The 21,289-nt window shown below is 37.5% G+C and overlaps 1 protein-coding gene across 6 annotated transcripts in view; it reads left to right on the top strand.

The window, feature by feature from the left end:
• MAP2K5 (mitogen-activated protein kinase kinase 5) overlaps nucleotides 1–21,289 on the top strand; it is a 235,646-nt gene that overhangs the window by 76,633 nt on the left and 137,724 nt on the right. For all 6 annotated transcript variants that reach the window (XM_006184035.3, XM_032480890.1, XM_032480891.1 and 3 more), the window contains exons 10-12: nucleotides 6,339–6,407; nucleotides 6,500–6,581; nucleotides 17,631–17,692. In XM_006184035.3, the coding sequence (XP_006184097.1) occupies nucleotides 6,339–6,407; nucleotides 6,500–6,581; nucleotides 17,631–17,692 (213 nt within the window). The remainder of the gene's footprint in view (nucleotides 1–6,338; nucleotides 6,408–6,499; nucleotides 6,582–17,630; nucleotides 17,693–21,289) is intronic.

Below are 21,289 nucleotides of genomic sequence, written 5' to 3'. Positions count from 1 at the left end.
CTGACCCTGTTCGTTGAGTACAGCCCCATGGTACCGCCTGGGCCCTGGGTTGTCCCTCCTGTGCCTGCTGAGCTGCTTGCTCGCTCCGAGGGCGCCTCCGCCAACCTGAGCACTGTTTCCCTTTTCATCTAGTTATTTGTTTGTACCTTTGATGACAGAACTTTTAGATTGTTGCCAGTGGTGTATTTAAAGACAGTCAACTTTAGGTTATTTACTCCAGGAGAGGGGAGCACTGCTATAAATCACCCCAGACAACTTACTGTTTGGCCTTGTCTGATATTAATATGGCTCCTCCAGCTTTGTCTTGACTAGTGTTAGCATGACCCAGCCTTTCACTTTTACCCTGTTGTCTCTTTATATTTGGGAGGGCTTTCTCGTAGGCAGCATACCGTTAGTTACGTCTCGTATTTTAATCCACTCTGCTTTTTAATAGAGGTATCTAGATCATTTACATTTCATGTGGTTATTGATATGGTTGGATTCAAGTGTATCAGTTTGCTCTTTGTTTTCTACTTGTTTTGTCTATGGGTCCTTTTTTTTTTTTTTTTAAGCAGGTGCATTAGAGTTTGTAGTATACATCTTAACTTACCGTAGTCTACCTGCAAGTTACCTATTGCATGAGAACTTCACAATTATACTTTAATTTCCCTCATCCTGGCTGAGCTCCCCTGGGGTCCCCTCCCTGGACAGGGCCTGAAAGCTCTTGTGTGGACAGTAAGCTGGACAGTCATAGGACTCACCTCTGTTGCCATATCTCAGGGATCACTGCCCTATCTTAGCTGATGTCTGATGTCTGGAAGCCTGTTGATTTTTCTGGCTTTTTTTGTTATTTATTTTTTAGTATCTCTTCCTTTCTCGTTACCGCTCTAATCCAGATGCTTGTTTTTGCCTCTCATCAATGGAACAGCTTTTAAACTGTTCTCGCAAAAAATGGAGGCTACCATTTATCGATCATTTACACTGTGCTAGGTACTCTACACACATTTTCCTCTTTTAATGATGCTCCCAACAAACTTACGCAGTTGCTGCCAGATCCTCATTTTACAGATGGAGAAGCTGAGGCACAGAAAAGTTAAGTAGCTTAGTCCCGCAACTAATAAGGAATGGAACCAGACTTTGAACCCAGGGAAGTCTTGCCCTGAGTCCGTGCTCTTAATGTCTGTACTATATTACTGCTCACCACCCGCAGATTTGGCTTCCTAAAGCACAGTCCTGGTCACGTCTCTTCCCCTCTCAAAACTCTTCAGAACCTCTACATTATGTCCCAGATAAACTAAACACTCAATGGGATGGAATTCGAGATTTTCCAGAGTAGGTTATCAGCCTACTTTCATAGCATTATCTTCTGTGTCTGAATCCAGTGCTTCTTTTAAGTTGACCTCATGGCCTTGTCTGAACCCAGGTACTTTCTTCAACACTTTTGTTCACGTTATTTCGCTCTAATGAGAATGCCATCACCCATGTCTCCATATAGGAGAATCTTTAACCCCCTTCAAGGGTCGGCTGTAAAGCTTGCTCCTCCAGTGAACTTACTGAATAAATCCCATCACCTGTGGTATATTTGTCACTCACTCACCCTCGCCTTTGAACCTGTCTAGAAGTCTGTCTCTTATGGACGTTACCACATACTGCCTTGTATTCTACTAGTAGGACACGTGTACATTTCCCCCCATTACACTGGAGTCCCTTTGTCAGTGGGGAACAGATCTCACGTACCTTCTTGCCATACCCACTGATTCATGCAGAACTTTGCATAGAGGGCATAGTGCAGGGCACTACATGGGATGACTAGGTGTGCAGCACATAGTTTGTTGACTGACTAACTGAATAAATAAATTTTGTTCTTTTGTTTATCTTCAGTTCACTCATTCATCTTTTGAAGTAACATCCTGAGAGCAGGTTCAGCTCACGTACAGAATGTCCCATAGTGTTCTTTGTATGGACCGTTGCTCTCACCAGAGTATTTCTTAGCCTTTTTTTTTTTTTTATATTAAAGGGTGAAATGAAAGGTTAAGAGTTAGAAGCGCGTTTGATCTTTTCTTGACCCCCTCCTGACTTCTGTGTGACTTCAAGCATGTCACTTGAACCTCTCAGTGACCTCAGCTGTGAAACGGGGCCTTCTGGTGTCACAGAGGGACTGTGAAGAGCAGCAAATCACAGTCCTTGTCTGAACAGAATCACCTGCAGGGCTCCGACGCCTGCACAGAATGATAAGGGAGATTTAATTTCCCAAGTCAAGTGGTCATTTGGACCCATACTTTGAATGTCTGTGGGAGCAATTAGATGGGAGTCTTTGAAAATCTGTTACTTTTCCTCCTCAGAATATTTCTAATTTTTGTACTTGTAAATGTTCTTATTTTCGAGACTTTTTTGTCTAAAGCATATTGCAATGTCTAAAGCATATTTCAGTGTCTAAGCATGTCGTAGTGTTTACCTCTTCAGAATTCAAAGGTGGGAAAATACCACCTCAGATACTATCAACAGCACCTTGAATTTTGGAAAGAATAGAAGTACCCTGGATTTGTATTTTATACCACTGAATTCAGAAAAAAAAATTTGCCTCAAAGAGAGTACTTCGAAAATGACACTTAATGCTGTTTTCAAGATAGCTATTTGATGGCTGTGTATGATTCATGAAACGTGTTTCTAACTGGCTTTTTGTGGGGTGGGGCGGGAGGAGTGTAGGAAAGCAAGATGATTACAAACAAGCAGAACAGAAAACAAATAAAAATACTTTTAGCCATCTTGCAAACAGAACCTTTTTATACCGTTAATGTATTCTATAAAGTCTTTCAAAGAGTAGAGCTTAGTAGGTTTCCCCCGTATTGTGTATTTTCCAATTGGGAGACATCCGTCGCACAGGAAATTTAGCACTGTATATAGCATGTGCTGATTATCATTCTTGGACTGCTTTGGATTTCTGCTGCTTTTAAACTAGCATTTAAATGGACCATTTGATTAATCATTTGTATACTGACTGTAATCCTCCCAAATTTCCTTTCTGAGTTGTACGTACTGTAAAAGACAATTATGTCGCCACAGATTAAATAAGCGAATTAAAACAGAATAGCAGCTTAATTTGACCTGTGATTTTGCTCTCCTTCCCTTTAGTGGGGCTTGTGCCACTCCAGCAAATAAATGAAGTCATCCATGACAGCTTGTGATGAATTGCCGTATTTATACTGTATATTTTAATAGCCTCACACTAATTTAAATTGAGCACAGAGTAAATTATAATTCAGTCACTCGGCTGCTTATATTTAACTTGACAACTCATCCTTATTTGTCCTGGAGGTGCGGTGGAGAGCAGCGGGAGTGTACTCAGGTACTTCAATTTCGAACTTAACCCTTTCTCCAGGAAATGCTGTAAGTGCAAATTCTCTCCAGTTTGAAAAATTTAGCTCTTCCTAAGGAGGAAAAAAATAATTAAAACAATAGAGACTCAGGGAGTTCCTACTTTGGTTATTCTTCAAAAAGAAAATTAGCATCTGCCATGCTTTTTTCCAGTTTTTCCATTTTAAGGTAGATTTGACTTTCCTGCTCAAGTTCCCAGAAATTATTTTATTCACTTTCCCACCATTATGGAATCTCCACTGTTCCGGACTATAACGAATTCCAAGAATGATCAAGACCTGTTAGAGTGCAGTGGGTTGGCCCCACAAATACCATATTACTTGCTACATTTTAGGCCAGTGTGGCGGTTTTATTTATCTTGGTGTTTATGCCTTTGGTTTGAAATTCAGTTGTAGAAATCAAGCAATTCATTTCCTTTCTGTCTAGAAGCAGCTTTTTATTTGGAGGATTACGGTTGTAAGGAGCGCTTTAATTAAGACCTGTGTCATTTAATGGGCACCCCTGTGAGTAAGACCCTGTGCTAGGTGCTGGGTGTCAGGGGAGGGGACCAGAGAAAGGTGCCCAAGACTCAGCCCTTGCCCTGCAGGGGCTCACAACCACTCTGTACTCCTGGCTTCTGTTTTTAGGAGGTGAAGCATTAATGCTAAAGGCAGGATGTGATACAGAGAAAGGTAAAGGGTTTAATGGAAGGCTTTGGGGCTGGCTTCATGGAGGTGACAGTGACATTCAAGCTGTGTCTAAGGACAGAAATGGTTTTATGATCAGCAGCTGTGGAATGGAACGAGGAAGCACACGTCAGGTGGAGGGAACAGCAGGAGCAGAGGCTGGACGTGGGCAGAAGTGCCGGCTGCGTGTGGACCAGAAGAAATGGCTGGTTTCACATGCAGCTTGGGTTTGCGGTAAGGAGAGAGAAGGAGCTAGAATAACAAGTTGGAGCTAGATTGTGAAAGAATTCCTTGAATGTCATGCTAAAGTTTTAACTTTATTCTAAGCCATGGGAACCCAATTAAGTTTCTCTATCAAGAGAATACATTCATAGCCCGTAGTTTCGGGCTAATTCCCAGGTGCTGGCTGGCCATGTAGTATCATGTTTCTTGATTGGGGGCCTGGGATGCAGTACCTCTTAGTAGTCATACTGAACACAAAAATGGCATTTTGAAACCTTAAATAAGGGATTCTCAACCTCACTGTGGATTAAAAATCATCTGGGAAATGTTTAAAGAATGCAAAGACGTGGGCCCAACCCCAGAAATTTTGATTCCAATATTCTGAGGTAAGGCCTGTGCATCAGGGTTTTTTTGAAGTGTCCTTATATATTCATATAAATAACCTTGATACAAAGGTAATTATAATGTGAAGCCTACGCTGAGAACCACAGCTTTAAGGTAAGTAATAATGTATTCCTTTTAGGAGAGTTTTTAAGGGTGGAAGATTCCCTGTACTTGACATAGTAGTATGAATAGCTCTCATATTTTATGGTGTAAAATGAAACAATTCTAGGTGGATTAATTTCGTTGCTAAGTTTTATACAGGAACAAAAATGTAAGTGAAAGTTGTCAGCAAATGACTGTTGATTGGGAGAAATGTTTAAATGTTTCTTGGCAGTTCTGCATTACACTTACAACCTAGTTTAGTGAGAGCTTTTATAAATGACCCTAAAGCAAACTCTTGATAGAAATGACTATGCCTTTTTTCCCGTCACTTTATCCTCCCCAAATAGATGTTAGTACTGTAAAACGTGGATTTTAGAAAATGATCCTTTTCTTTCTTTGCTCTATCAGCAGTTTGCAATTCAAAATTTCTGTTTTTTCCTCAAGTATATATATATATTTGCAGTTATAATACAAAATGTAGTTCCGTGTTGGATGGTGTGTAACTACACTGTCATGGTAATCTTGACTTAAATTTTTGCCTAGAAGTGCCTAGAATCAGAAACTCTGCCATAAATCTTAGAAATTATCTTTTACTTATTTTACTAATCACTGCCTTTTCAAAGTAAAAAACAGAGGGACAGGGTATAGCTCACTGGTAGAGTGTGTGCTTATCACGCATGAGGTCTTGGATTCAATCCCTAGTACCTCTATTAAAAATAAATAAATAAACAAACTTAATTACCCTGCCTCCCCCCAAAATAAAGTTAAAAACAGTTTCCCCTGAATTGGCTTCACTGAAGTGCTAAATAAAATTTGAATGGTTGATGGTCTTCTTTCTTAAAAAAAAAAAAAGTGTTTGAAATAAACGAATTTGTTCGAGTTAAGTGTACGTTTCTGTGCTGAGTTGAACTCAGCGGTTGGTATTTTAGGGAAAACCACAAAGCCTCAGGACATACTGCAAGGTGCCTGGTCCTCAGAGGCAAGGCCTTGTGGCCCCTCAGAACCCTGGGCTCCTCCTCTAAAAGATGGGAATTAGATGAAGTAATTTCTGAGGTTCCTTCAAGCTCCAACATTTCATAATGGTTTCAGGAAAGAAATACTACGTAACTGGAAGAATGTAAAAACATGAGACATTTGAAAAAGTCCTCATTTCTCTCATGCCTAAATATCTACTTTAGATGTCATTTTTACTCACCATCCTCTTCTGCTTTTGCCTGGTGTATGAATTACAAGACAATTATGTTTGTAATGGTTTCAGGGTCATTCCTATCTTCCTCTTCTGAAAATAACCAATGTGACAAAAATAGGGTGTGTAAATTAAGGGTGTGATAACTTAACTGACTTTTAAAGCCATTAATACTGACCTTTGAGACCTGGCTTTTTCCTGGGTCCCCATCAATCACTTCTATACCACCTCCCTCCCCCAGTACAAAGTGTTAGACGGATGTGGACACAGTTTGTATTACTGGAGGTTATGGTGATGGGGAGGAGAAAGAGGGAATGAATAGGAAAAACACCATATTTTTTAGTTGTTACATTTCATAGTGAATATAGCTGTGTTGAATTTAGAGGTGAATAAATGTGTGAATGTTGATTCCCTTGTATGTTTAGGTCATACTACTAGATATTACACTGGAACTTCAGAAGCAAATTATGTCTGAATTGGAAATTCTTTATAAGGTAATTTTTTTCTTGGTTATTTTTCCTTGCAAAATATGCCTATGGTATTGGCTTGCAGGTTTTTAACCACTTTTGTCTCATTTTTGTTACAGTGTGATTCATCATATATCATAGGGTTTTATGGTGCATTTTTCGTTGAAAATAGGATTTCAATATGTACAGAATTCATGGATGGTGAGTTTTTCCTTTTATAATACTTTAAAAATGATTTGGGGGTAGAGTGCTTTAAAACCTGGTTGTGATATAGATATCAAGTAGAATTAAAAATAGTTAAAATATAACTAAATAAAAAATTTTTTAAATTTTTAAAAATAGTTAAAATACACTAATAATGACTTCCTTTTTGCTCTAAAACATCCTGGTGTTAGGGGTTCGTGGTGTTAAATATTTATAGCCAAGCTATAATTTCAAGAATGTAACTTCATTTACTTTTATTGAAAATTTAAATAGAACAGATTAAATGCTAGTCTAATCGGTGGTTTGATACTTGATTCTTCCATACAATCTGTCTTTTCTTACAAAACAGATGTTCTGTTCTTCTAATGTTTCAATAGCCAAAACAGATTTTCCTCTAAAGAAATCTATTAACCCAATGTCCTGTGTCTTTTAGAAAGAAATCGGTTCTTAATTGCAAGATAAGAAATTGTTTTTCAACACAGCTGTTTAGCCAAAATGTGTTTAGCTTTTTTTTGGACTCCAGCCCTTTCCTTCCTTCTTTATTTTTCATTCAATCCTATTTTGGTAACTCTTTTTTGATTTGAATATTATGGCAAATGCAGATTTCTTGATATCCCGTTAATGAAATGATGTCATCATTGTTACTGTTTACCCTTTTAAATCAAAGCAGTCTTTAAATTTCGTATTTTCAATTTTTTAATGTCTAGCTCATTAAAACAACATTTTAAAAGTATGAACTTTTCAAAGTAAGACTTAGTTCATTTGGGGGATTCTCAGTATATTACTAATACAATTAGTTCATGCCTTGCAATACTTTTTAACGAGCCAGCACTGATGTCTTCATACTGTAATAACGTGTGCTAAGTTAGTTGCAATGGATGTCAAGAATTGAAAGTCTTACAGCCATATGGATATTCAGGGGACTGACTAGAAAAAGTGGGTTCAGAGAGCCAGTACATGTCATTATTTTAGTGACTTTTCATCATTCTTTCTTGAAGTCTTCAATTTTTTGTTACGTTAAAAATTATTTATTTAGATGATATATTCAAATACCATAAAATTCAGTCTTTTCATGTGTATAATTCAGTGGTTTTTAGTATATTCAGAAGGTTCTATAACCATCACCACTAATTCCAAAACATTTTTATTGCTCGAGAAACAAACTCCCTACCCATTAGCAGTCGCTCCCTATACCTTCTTCCCTCTAGTCCCTGGCCACCACTAATCTATGTTCTTTCTCTATAGATTTCCCTAATTTGGGCATTTCATATAAGTGAAATCATACAATATGTGGCCTTTGTGTCTGGCTTCTTTCACTTAGCATAACATTCTCAAGGTTTATGCATGTTGTAGCATTTATCAGTACTTCATTCCTTTTTATGACTGCATAATAGTCCATTGTGTGGATGAACCACATTTTATTTACTCATTCATCACTGATGGCTATTTATGTTTCCACTTTGGGGCTATTATGATTGATGCTACTGTGTACATTTGTGTACAAGTTTTTGTGAGGACATGTGTTTTTAATTCTCTTGAGTATGTAAGTAGGAGTAGAATTGCTGGGTCATACAATAACTCTATTTGACACTGCTAAACTGTTCCATTCCATTGCACATCACAATTTTTTTTTTGGTTGAGGGAGGTAATTAGGTTTATTTATTGGTTTATTCTTAGAGGAGGTACTGGGGATTGAAACCAGGACCTCAGTGCATACTAAGCATGTGCTCTACCACTTGAGCTATACCCTCCCCACCCCATTGTACATCAGTTTGCATTCACAGTGATTTTTGTATATTGATCTTGTATTCTGCTACCTTGCTACACTTGTTTCTTAAACTCTAACAGGTTTTTGTAGATTCCTTAGGGTTTTCTATATAGAAGATCATGTCATCTGCAAATATAAGTAGTTTTACTTCTTCCTTTCCAGTCGGGGTCCTTTTGTTTCTCTAATGCTTAATTACCGTGACTCAAACTTTCAGTACAATGTTGAGTAGAGGTAGTGAGGGCAGACATCCTTCTTCTGCTCCTAATCTTAGAGGAGAAGCTTTCAGTCTTTCACCATTAACTGTGATGTTAGCTGTGGGTTTTTAGTGGATGCCATTTGTCAAGTTGTGGAAATCCCTTCTCTTCCAACTTTGTTGGGTATTTTTATCATAAAAGGGCATTAGATTTTGTAACGTGTTTTTTCTGTGTCTGTTGAAATGATCATGTGTTTTTGTCCTTTATTCTATAATTATGGTATATTACATTAATAGATTTTTGCATATTGAACCAATTGTGACATTCCTGGGATAATTCCACTTAGTCATGATGTGTAATTCTTTCCATATGTTGCTGGCGTCACTTTGCTAGTATTTTGTTGAGGATTTTTGCATCTGTATTCTTAAGGGATACTGGTTTGTAGTTTTCTTTCCTTATGATATCATTATGTAATTTTGATATTAAAATAATTCTGTCCTCAAAGAATGAGTTGGACAGGTGTTCTCTTCCATTTTCTTGGAAGAGTTTGTGAAAGATTGATGTTAATTTTTCTTTAAACATTTGGTGTAATTCACCAGTGAAGCCATCTGTTCCTGGGGTTTTCCTTCTGAGTTGTTTTTCTGGTCAAGTGGCATCTGTTGTCTGTTATTAGGAGAAGTCCAGGCACTTCTGCCCACTGCATCTTGGTATTGGAGTCGCCTAGAAAAACACTATGCAGTCAGGCACTGGATTGAACAATGCTTTACTCACATAAAAAAAGAGACCAAGCAAGCAAGATCAGCTTCAGTAGTGGGTGTCAGTTCCCCATGGCTAGCAGCAGTCCCTCCTGGCAGTCTGTGTAGGGCAGTTGGTCTGCACGTACCCATCTCGTGTTGCAGCAGAGATAGCCCCCATTCCACCCTCCTCCCCTAGAGTCAGAAGTGCTGAAAGCTAGAGGCATGCCTGAGGTCTGCTGATGCACATGCTCAAGCAGGACAAAGGAGTACATATTGAGCCTGAAACAGGGAAAGATATTCCAGAATAAGAAGGTGAACCCAACACAGGCAGTGGGCTCTGTATCTCTTGGTAAGCAAGTATTCCAAGTCCAAGGCGCATTCTTATGTGGCCAAGTTGAGTTTGCAAGACTGTGTGTGTAAGACTATCTTCCCTTCAGAGTTTTTTTTTTAATTGTGGTAAAATACATAAAATATATGCTTTACCATATTAACCACTTTTAAGTGTGTAGTTCAGTACCAATAAGTACATTCACATAACTGCAACCACCACCACCATTCATCTCCAGAACTCTTTTCATGTTGCAAAACTAAAACTCTATACCCATTAAACCATAGCTCCCCTTTGCCTCCTGCTCCAAGGCCATGGCAGCCAACATTCTGCTTTCTGTCTGAATGAGTTGGGCTACCCTGGCTACGTCATCTAAGTGGAATCACGCAGTATTTGTCTTTTCGGGGCTTATTTCACTTTTCATAATGTCCTCAAGATTGTTGTGGCATGTATCAGAATTTACTTCCTTTTTAAGACTGAATAACAATTGTGAATAGATTTTTTTTTTTACCAACCAATATCTTTATTAATTACAGGTAGTTATAGATTTGTTCAGAATTTCTGTTTCTTCTTGAGTGAGTTTTGGTAGTTTGTGGCTTTCTAGAAATTTGTTCATTTCATCCAGATTATCGAATTTGTTGGTACTCAGTTATTCCTAATCATTTTTATTTCTGTAAAGTTAGTATTAATGTTCTCTCTTTCATTCCAGATTTTAGTAATTTGAGTCTTCTCTCTTTTTCTCTTGGTCAGGGTAGCTAAAAGTTGGTCACTTTCTTTGTCTTTTTCAAAGGACCAACTCTTGGTTTCTTTGATTTTGCCTTTCGTTTTTCTTTTGTGTCATTTATCTCTGCTCTAATATTTATTCATTCTACTAGCTCTGTGTTTAGTTTGTTCTCTCTTTTTTGTATTTCTAAGCTGCAAAGTTAGGCTATTGACTAGGAGAACTTTTTAATTTAATGTAGGTATTTGCAACTGTACATTTCCCTCTAAACATTGCTTTAGCTGCACCCTAGACATTTTGATATGTTGGGGTTTTTTTGTTGTTGTTTTGTTTTTTTGTTTTTTTCATTTTTACTTATCTTGAAGTATTTTCTAATTCCCCACAAAGATAATCCCTTGTGATTTTTTTTTTGGCCCATTTTTATTTAGGACTGTGTCATTTTCCACATGGAATGTCCTTCTGTTGTTGATTTCTAATATTTCTTTGAGGTCAAAGAACATACTTTGTATGATTTCACTTCTTTCAAATTTATTAAGATTTGCTTTATGCCCTAAAATATTGTCTGTCCTGGAGAATGTTCCATGTGCACTTAAGAAAAATGTATTCTGCTGTTGACAGGTGGGGTGTTCTTGAGATGTCTGTTAGGGCTAGTTGGTTTATGGTGTTGTTTAAGTATTTTATTTCCTTGTTAATCTTTACTGCAATTGTTCTATCCATTGTTGAAAGTAGGGTATTTAAGTGGGGTATTTTTGGGTTGTCTACTTCTCCCTTCAGTTTTGTCAGTTTATGCTTCACATACTTTGGCATTCTGTTGTTAGGTGCATATATGTTTATAATTGTTTTATCTTCTTGATGAATTGGCTCTTACCATAATAAAATGTGTTTCTTTGTCTCTAGTCACAAAATTTATATGAATCTATTTTGTCTGACATTAGTATAGTCATCCTGGTTCCCTGTTGATTACTGTTTGTTTGTTACATCTTCTTCCATTGTTTATTTTCAACTTATTTGTGTCTTTGAATCTAAAGTGCATCTGCTAAGGACAGCATGTATTTGGTTAATATTTTTATCCATTCTGTAAATCTCTCATTAATTCATTTATATTTAATGTATTAACTGACAAGATAGGATTTATATCTGCCATTTTACTACTTGTTTTTAAGTCTTGTGTCTTCTATTTTCCTCTAAACCTTTATTACTGCTTTCTTTTATGTTAAATAGATATTTTCTAATGTACTATTTAAATTATCTTGTGGGTTGTTTTTTTTTTTACTGCATTTTTAAGGTCCATTTTTGGTTTCCTTGGAGACTGCAGTTATCATTTTAACTTGTAGCAACTTAGTTCAGATTAATATCAACTTCCTTTCAATAGAAAGGTGTATAAAAACTTTGCTCCTATATAGCCCCATTCCTTCTCCCTCCTTTCTACTGTTATTGTTGTATGTTACATCCTTGTATGTTTTACACTCATCAACACAGATTTATAATTACTGCTTTATGCGGTTGTCTTTTAAATTGTGTAAGAGAAAAAAGACTTACAAACAAAAAAAATGTGCTTTATTTCTTCATGTGAATTTGAGTTACTGTCTAGTAACTTCAATCTGAAGTTCTTTCAGTCTGAAGGACTGAATTTCTTCTAGGGCAGATCAACTGCTAATGAATTCTCTTAGTTTTTGTTTATTTGGGTATGTCTTATTTTCTTCATTTTTTATAAGATAGTTTTGCTGGATATAGAATTTTGGGTTGATAGTCTTTCCCTTTGAGCTATTTGAATATACCATCTCATTGCCTCAGATTTCCATGGTTTCTAATGAGTAATCAGCAGTTCATTTTTTTAAGAATCCCTTGTAATTGATGCATTGCTTATCCTACTGCTTTTAAGATTGTCCTTTTGTCTTTGTCTGTGGACAGTTTCATATTGTGTCTAGGTATAGGACTCTTTGAATTTATCCTTCTTGCAGTTTACTGAACTTCTTGGATATGGAGATTAATGGTATTATGAAATTCGGAAACTATTGGGCATTAGTCCTCCAGATATTCTTTGTGCTTCTCCTCCTCGCTTTCAAGTCTCCCCATTATGCGTGTGTTGATACACTTGATGGTATCTTTCAGACCTCTGAAAATGTGTTCATTTTTCTTTATTCTCTTTTCCTTCTGTTCCTAGACTGGATAATCTCAACTGACCTATCTTCATATTCCCTGAATCTTTCTTCTGCCTGGTCAGATATGCTGTGGAGATATTTTCATTTCAGTTGTTGTCCTTTTCAACTACAGACTTTATATATAGACATAGGTACATTTATATATGTATGAATATATGCATATGAATGTATATTGTGTATAGGTGTGTTTGTGGGAGTATGTGTCACTTCTGGTTCTTTATTGATAGCTTCCATTTGGGGAGATGTCATCCTCATACTTTAGTTCCTTGCACATGGTTTCCTTTAGTTATGTGAACATGTATTAAAATAACTGACTAAAGATCTTTTTCCAGTTAAGTCCAACATCAGAGCTTTCTTAGGGACAGTTTTCTGTTGATTGCTTTCATTCCTGTGTATGAGTCATACGTTTTTGTTTCTTGACATGTCTCATTTTTTATTGAAAAATGGACATTTTAAGTTATATAATGTGTTAACTCTGGAAATCAGATTCTCCTGCATCCCCAGGGTTTGTTGTTGTTGTAAGTTTGTTTAGTGACTTTTCTGAACTACTCCATAGTGTTTGTATCTCCAGTATATGGCCACTGAAGCCTCTTTTCAGTTAACTTACTGGTTAGGTAATGACTGGACAGAGACTTCCTTAAATGCCTGAGGCTACGTGTCCCAATCTTTGCTGAAGGGCTCCGAGTGTGTTGGGGCACAGCTTCAGTACTGTCCCAGGGGCTGGAGAGCAGGCACTGGGAATGTGGCAAGTTAAAATGCCGCAAAGCTTGCCACTCCTACCGAGGTTCAGGTGTTGTCCTGAATAAATAATTCTGAGGTTGCCACAATCCTTTGGCTAATTTCCAGAGTTCTGAAAAAGTTCATTCTGACAATTTTTGCCCGTTTCTTCTGTGGAAAAGAGAATTTTCAGAGGACTTTTGCCCTGCCATTTTCAGTGATGTCATCTTTTAGTTAATATTTTAATACTTTATACCCTTATCTTAAACTATGCACAAATACAGTCTTTATAGACTATGTTTAACACTTTTTTGAGACTCCTCACTCCTTAGACTTGAGCTGCCTAAAGCCTTCCCTTACTGCTACTTAGCGGCTTCCCTTTCCTCTGTGCTTCCTGGTCCCCGAACACTAAAATTTCCCACTTCTTCATTTTGTTCTCCCTTTCCCATCTCCTGTGTTATCTCCCACATCAACAACTCTAAAATTTTCTCACCCTCCCCCAGATTTTATCTGCCTCTTTCTCATTCAGAGAGAACATAGACTGTCAGGTGTGAGCGCTCACACTTCCTTGCTCTTCCTCCTGTGGCCCAGCCACGACTGCACACGCCTGATCCGCCTCTCCCATGAAGCGCTGCCCAGGGTCAGTCCCTTTACGTGGGCGTCCCCTTGGTGGAGTTTCTCCACCAACCATCTGCTCTCTTTCGGGCCTTCATTCTCTCTAATACAACAAAACATTCCCTAAAAATACAAGCACCAAAAACTGTGTACCGTCCTCTTCCATTCCCACTCTCCTCCTCCCAGTTAACCTTTTAACCACCTTTCTCTCAGCCCTAGTACCATTCCTTGACTGTAGACTCTCATTGTTTGTTTTAATCTTACATTAGTTGTTTATTTCCAAGTATTTATTAAGCATATTCTTTTAGACACTGTTCTAAACCCGGGGGCACAACAGTGAACAAGACTTGATCTCTGTTGGTATGGGGCTTAAATTCTAGAAGGGTGAGACAGACGGGAAATGTGCAGTACACTCTGAGAGAGAGACAGGTCTGGTTAGAACCTAAAGCAGGGTAGATGATGACTAATAAGGAGGGGGGGTGCTAGATAGGACGGTCAGGGGTGGCTTTTTTATGGGGGTGGCATTTTAGCAGAGTCTTAAGGTCATTGAGCCAGCGCAGGGAAGGTCACGGGGAAGGTCTTCCAGGCAGTGGGAGTATCAAGTATAAATGCTCCAAGGTGGGAGCAAGCCTAATCAGTGCCCCACAAGAGAAGGCCAGGGTGCCTTGAGAGTGGTGACGAGAGGACCTGGGGCCAGGTAGGAGGCCAGAGAAGCAGGCAGAAGCTGGATTGTGTAGGCCTTGTAGGTCATGGAAAGGAGCTTGGATTTCAGTCTGAATTTATTAGGATGCATTAGAAGGTTTGAAGTCGGGGAGTGATGTGATATGCCTTCTCACTGAATCAAAATCAGATCCACTCCGAAGCAGCCAAATACAGCATCTCAGAATTTATGCACGTGTATTTGGGTTACCATCATGGGAATACATTGTTCCCCCCAAAACCCATGTTGCAAAGAAAGAAAGAAAGGGCTCTTTATTTTCTCAACTGGAAGAAACTAAGAGAGCTTCTGAAATTTTTGCTTGTGACTCCAGATTTCCATTTTGTTAGTATTAATAACAGTCACTGATCATTTTAAGAAAAATGTTAGGATGAATATGACGGCAATGTTGCCTTGTTCATGTACCACAAATTTGTTTATCCCACATGCAAGAAACTACTTTATATTTTGACCCTGTATTAGGATAAGCACAGACATCACCCCATGAGTTCGTTTTGGCTTAGTTACATGAAGATGATAGCTGTAATTCATCAGCGGAAATGGGTACTTGTTTGACAGTTAAGATGCGTTTTTTGCTAGTCTATTAGCAGTCCTCCTCCTGGGTCCCACAGTGGATAGTGGCATGCAAGAAATGACTAACTAGGGATGATCTGGGGCCAGGGAACCAAAAGAAGTGACAGGTCACAGACAGCAACCCAGTGACCTTGAAATCATGAAGAAAAGGTTCAAACCAGCCATGCAACAGATAAATGAGTCAGATCTGAAGCCTTGAATACCAGTGTCTCTCAGCTAAGATTAAACCGTCTCTCTGAGTATGTGTTGTTGTAGTATCACATTGCAGTGAGACTGTAAAAAGTTCACATGTGATTCTCAAGCTATGTGATGTTATGGGGAAACCTTTTAGATTTTTGCAGTTCTGGAAATCCAAGGGCTCAGATCTTTTCTGAGCTCTGGCATCAACTGACTCTCAGCCGGGACTAGAATACTTCCCTCTCTGGGACTCAGCTTCCCCCATCTGTCAAATAAAGTCATTGGATCAAGCTTAAATGTCCCTCCTGCACTAGTGTTTGATGATTTGATGAGTCTAAGGATTGCCTTTGGGGGATGGGCATATAGGATAGAAATGATAGTAAAACTCTGTAAAAATTCAATTGAAAACTCTCTGAGGGGAGGGTATAGCTCAAGTGGTAGAGTGCATGCCTATCATGCACGAGGTCCTGCATTCAATCCCCAGTACCTCCTCTAAAAATAAATAAACCTAATTATGCACCCCCCTGCCAAAATAATTAAATGATACAATAATAAGTAAATAAAAATTAAAAAATGAAAACCCTCTGCATTTTTAGCCTGATAAGAATTCACCAGGCTTAGTAGGAACTCTTGATTCTGAGTGGATCAGCCACATCTTTTTTTTTTTTTTTTTTTGCCTCTGACATCTATCTCTAATGGTTATGACAAGGACAGGATGAATCTGTGATGGAACAAAGCCAGCTATGTAAAGATTTACCATATGGATGGCTAAGGAGAGTGGGATATAACTGAGATTAAGTAGATATTTACAAAAACCAGTGAGTTACCTCAAAATGGGATTCTTTTTTTGGCTTGTTCCACTAATGTAGTAACATAATCTCTGGTTTTTTTCATTTGGCTTATTCATTTAGCTGTCCATTTAGCTAATTAAGCCCTACTTTATATCCTGTAAAAGTAAATCTCCTCTCAAGAGTTCTTACTAGTATATGTGAATAGATTTGCACCTCCTAGTTTTGAGCTACTGAAGCTGTTCACTTCCCAAGGGATTGCCCCAATAAACTGTGTTTGTCAGTATTCCAAATACCAGCACGTAAAGCTTGATCCTGAGATTGTTCATCCTTGCAACAGCCAACCCATCTGAAAGATCGATGAGAACATGAAGTATTTTTCTACTGTATTTTCATTGCATCTGTAATAAAAATGCTGTTTTAGGAAGTAAAGATGGTTCAGCTCATTACATAGGTGTCTTTTTTTTTTCAATTTTCTTCCTAGTAGCACCCAGAGCCAAAGTATAAGGTTCAGTTACACTGTGGTTTTCCAGCTTCTCATAGAATCTGGAAACTACAAGCCAAAGTTACCTAAAGAAGTGGTGATTTTCCTGCTTTTAACAGGATAAGTACAAAGCCAGTAGCTTTATATATATGTATTATGGATAACATTTTGTTACAGGAAAAAGTAATATAATTTTTTTCTAATGTTCAGCTTTAGAAAAACTTGACATATGAAAATATTTATTTTTGCAAAATGGACTTAACTGCATTTCTAAAGGATACTATATGCTCTGTGTTAATATCTTATGAGGCATACTTGCAGTTCATACTGTAGTAAATTTGTTAAATATGAATTCTAACCTCTGATAAAAACAAAAATTGTTTCTCAAATATGTTGGATAATTCCTTTATGGAACTGAAAGATCGTACATACCACCTTGACTCAAAGAAAGTTATTACATGTGGTTAAAATAGTTCTTGTATAATCATATCATTAATGTGAGTAAAGCAGTGATTCTTTGCATATCCTTCTAAAATTCTTATCCTACGTGTGTAAGATGAAAAATTTAACAAGCGTACTCAAATTTATACTTCCAAATAAATACTGTTTTTTTTTAAATAGTAACCTAGGACAGTTACGCACTTATCTCAGTGATACTGTTGCGACAAGTGGTTTGCAGTCCCCGCTGTTGAAGCTGTTTTCAGAGCAACTTAACCTATCTGGTGAAATTCATAGTGATTTTAATTCATTTGTCTGTTCATCTGATAGATATTTATTGAACATCTACTCTTTGCTAGCTGTACTCATTTCTAGGTTGATGAAAAGTAAAAATGAATAACATGGCCCCTGCCTTTTGAGAATAAAAATTGAAGTATCTAGTTATGCTTGATGTGGATGTAAAATGATGTCATAAAGTTGGACTAAAAAGCTAGTTTTACTCTAGACATCTAATGCATGATGGAAGTAGAAGGGAAAAAAGTCTCACAGTGGATGCACAGAGGAGGTCCCCAGCATACTGTTCTAACAGTTTCATTTGTTGTAACACAGCATGTTTGTCTTCACAGGAGGGTCTTTGGATGTATATAGAAAAATTCCAGAGCATGTCCTTGGAAGAATTGCAGTGGCCGTGAGTACATGGCGTCAACTCTGTGAGATTTGGGTGGCTTACTCTTTCTAGCCAAGCCTTATTCTCCTTATATCCTCAGGACTTTTTTCTTTTTCTTTTTTTCTTCAATCCCTATTAACTGCCAGGGCCTTCTTAATTCTCATCATTTATGTCCTTTTTTCTTTTCATAGACCAACTCACAATAATGACATAGACACATGATGTCTTCAGACTTAACGATACTCTGACCCATTCTAATTTCATGTGTTTGCAGGGATCTTAGTGCTCTTGTTAACCAGTAAAATTTCCAAGTTCTTCAGAAAGAAAGTTGTTTGAGGAACATTTTATAGGGCATATATGATTAGAAAATACTTGGAAAAGTCTAAATTATTGTAATAAAACCGTCTATAAGAAAATACTACTTTATTCTTAAAATGTTTTGCAGACTCTTTATGTGCTTGGTTTTAATTTTTTTTTCACCAGCTGTTTCTAGGAATGTTTTCCGTTTGTGATCAGAAGCAGTTTTCCTGTTTTCTGTATTCATGAATAAAACTGACTGAAATATACCAACTAAATTAACATGACTATATAAACTCCAGATTTCAAATTTGGAATGATGTATGGAGGCTAAACGGTGTCTTAAGAGAAGCCATGGGGTGGTATAATAGTAAACAGTTGCTAAACTAAGGCACTCTAGTAACTTAAGCGGCTTAATGCAGAACAAAGTGATTATACCATGTACCATTTAATTAAGTGGCTGATTTTCACATTCATTATACATCAAACTGACTACTCAGTCCTTTAATCCAACATGGACACTTACTTAGTCTTAGTTCATTGTAATTCACAGCTTTCCTTTTTTTTCCTAATTATTAGTGTGAACTGCCCGGGGTGATGAGAACTTTCTTTTCTGAGGTTCTTGCTTCTAAGTAGCTTCTAATCTACATGTTTAGGTAGATTAGTATGAAATTTGAGTGCTTAAATCACTATTTTAGATGAAAATAAAAATGTTTCATTTCCTCTTTTAATCTCGGGGGGAATGAATGCTTTGTGGCTTTTGGCAGTTCTTGGCTCTAAAGTTTAATAACATGTATAGTAAAGGGCGAAAAAAGGCAGGGATACCAATTGAAAAAGAAAAAGGTATATGAGTTCTGTGTGCTCAATTATCTATCGAACTTGGCTAACAGAGGAATCTGCCTTCTTCGCTAGAGAAGCACATTCTTCCTGGGACTTCATAAATCTTGCCTCTGTCTTGTGTAGGGCACAAGGCTGTCCGTCTTTTCAGTTCTGCTGGAATGGGAAGCCTGTGGAGTGAATGGAGTCAGCAAAAAATAATAGTAATAATAATCCAGCTTCAGTACAGGGCTTACCTATTGGGTCATTGCAAACATGACAATGATTTTAGTGAAAGGCATTTGAAATAAGTGCTAGCCCAAAGCATTGTTTACATTTGCCCTTACATTTTTAAAAATTAGGGTGGTTTTTCTTTTCTAAAATGTGTCCAATTTCTCCAGCTTTTATGGCTCATCAGGTCATAGTAATGAAAACTGCCTGTGGCCAGAGTGGGAAAAAAAAATGCTTTTGATAATTTTGCTCTTCATCTGCCACTTCTTATAAACTCTGCTGGTGCCTGAGCTTATGTAAAGCCTCCAAAGTATATTTTTTAATGAAATTTTAGTAGACTGAAACTTGGATAATCCTTTGTTGGAGCTGACAGGCGTCAGTGGAAGGGTTCTCCCAATAGAAATAAGACTCGCAAATTGGTGGTTTGTAGGACATGATTCCCAAAGTAAATGTTCGCACAGCTTGGTTGGGTTCCCAGTATCTTTGACCAGCTCTCCTCTGATGTTATGAACAATGCACCAGCATTGTTTGCGGAGTTCCCTCAGTGAGGCCAAGAAAGCACATGGGTTCTGTTGCCAAGTCAGAAGCAACAGAACCAGAGGTGAGAGGAGGGAAATAGGTGTATATTAAATACTTCTTTGTATTTTTGTGCCAGGCGATAATAAATCTTTTACGTACAAATACTGTCATGTAACCTTCACAATAACTCTGTAATGTGCAGATTATTGTACATATTTTGTATGAGTGTAGGATGAGGTGTAGAAAAGTTAAGCAGCTTGCCCAGAACTACCACATAACCCAGTCAGTAATAATTAGAACCCAGGGAACTTTGACTCCAGGCCCCATGCTCTTTACTGTGCTTTCCTAAGAGAATGAGAAAAAAGAAGAGGGAAAAATGAAAGGGAAAAAAAGGTTAAAAAGTAAAAAAAAAAAAAAGGGAAGTACAAATGAGAGAATACTGGAATAACATATACAGTTATTTCAGGTTCTTTTTATATCTTAGAACCACGTCTAGGCATCTCTCCCTCTGCAAATTGACTTTGTTTTCCAGGCTCTAATAATCTGGCATGCTGTGCAGGTCCACAGACCCAAGGTTCATTACAGGACGGACCCTGTCAGCCTTTATGATATGTTGTCCAAATTTTCTTCTGTAGGATGTAGGGCAAGAGGATATTTTCCCAGAAAAAGAAATCCATATAAACTGGTGGTTTCAGCCTCCCACCTTGCTCAGTGATTTTTATCCACTTTCCATTTGAACCTGGTCTCCTATAAGGAGAAGCGCCTTTCTGCCTTTCCCTGCCATCTAATACATTTTACTTTTCCTCTCATTTCTGAAGCGGTGACACTGTGTACTGTATTTTGAGTGCTAATGTTGATTGAAGTTGTCCCTGAAGGGACGTGCACTTGACATGTCAAGGAGTGAGTGATTGACAGCAGGTATAAGTACTTTTAGTGTCAAGGCTTTGTCAAGTCATTGCTGTGAGACCCAGCCTAGTGAATACCAATAATACCCTCTAGATTTTCATCGGACCGAGTCTAGCTCCCTGTGCACTTACTCTTCTTTTAAAGGAAAATATAGTCTATTTTGACAACGTTAGAAGAATATTTTCTTTTTGAATCTCAAACAAAATTTATAATTTTAGCAAGTATCATAAAATCAGTATTTGTTTTACTTTTTTCTGCCTGGTAATCTGAGTATGGTGGATTGCCTTCCCTTATGTGTCTTCTGACTATTCTTTTTCTCTGGGGCCAGTTTTTAGTGATGAGTTATCTTTAATGAGAAGGTTTTATAACCTCATGTAAGTTGAGGTTTAACTCTATTTCTAGAGCTCAGAAGATGATTACTTCCATGCTAAATAAGGTGACCCTGTCCTACTACTCAAAGAAAAAAATTGTTTTTATTATTTGATGTTATTTTTTAAAAAGCATTTAAGGAAATATTTTTGTCCTGTTTCCTCCTTCTGTGTTATTATCACTATGTTGCTATTTTCTTTCTTTACTGCCTTACTGTCCAGAGCACATGTGTTTTATTCTAATGCCACTAATTCTGAACCCTGGAAGAAATAATTTGCTATGAACGTGTATTCCGTTCTCTTAAAATAGATATATCATAGAATTGATCCTAATGTATTAGCAAATTTTTCAGGAATACGTTCTGATCTATGAGAACAATTAAAATGTTAACTTCTGCTCAGCATTGATTGATACAGATTTTAGCTTCTTCTTGATCTTTAGTATTTGAAAATAGGGTTTTTCCCTTTGCATTTCTGTTTT

Source organism: Camelus ferus, chromosome 6 (assembly GCF_009834535.1).
Source record: "Camelus ferus isolate YT-003-E chromosome 6, BCGSAC_Cfer_1.0, whole genome shotgun sequence".
Lineage (NCBI taxonomy): Eukaryota > Metazoa > Chordata > Mammalia > Artiodactyla > Camelidae > Camelus > Camelus ferus.
This window is presented reverse-complemented; position numbering and strand designations above follow the sequence as displayed.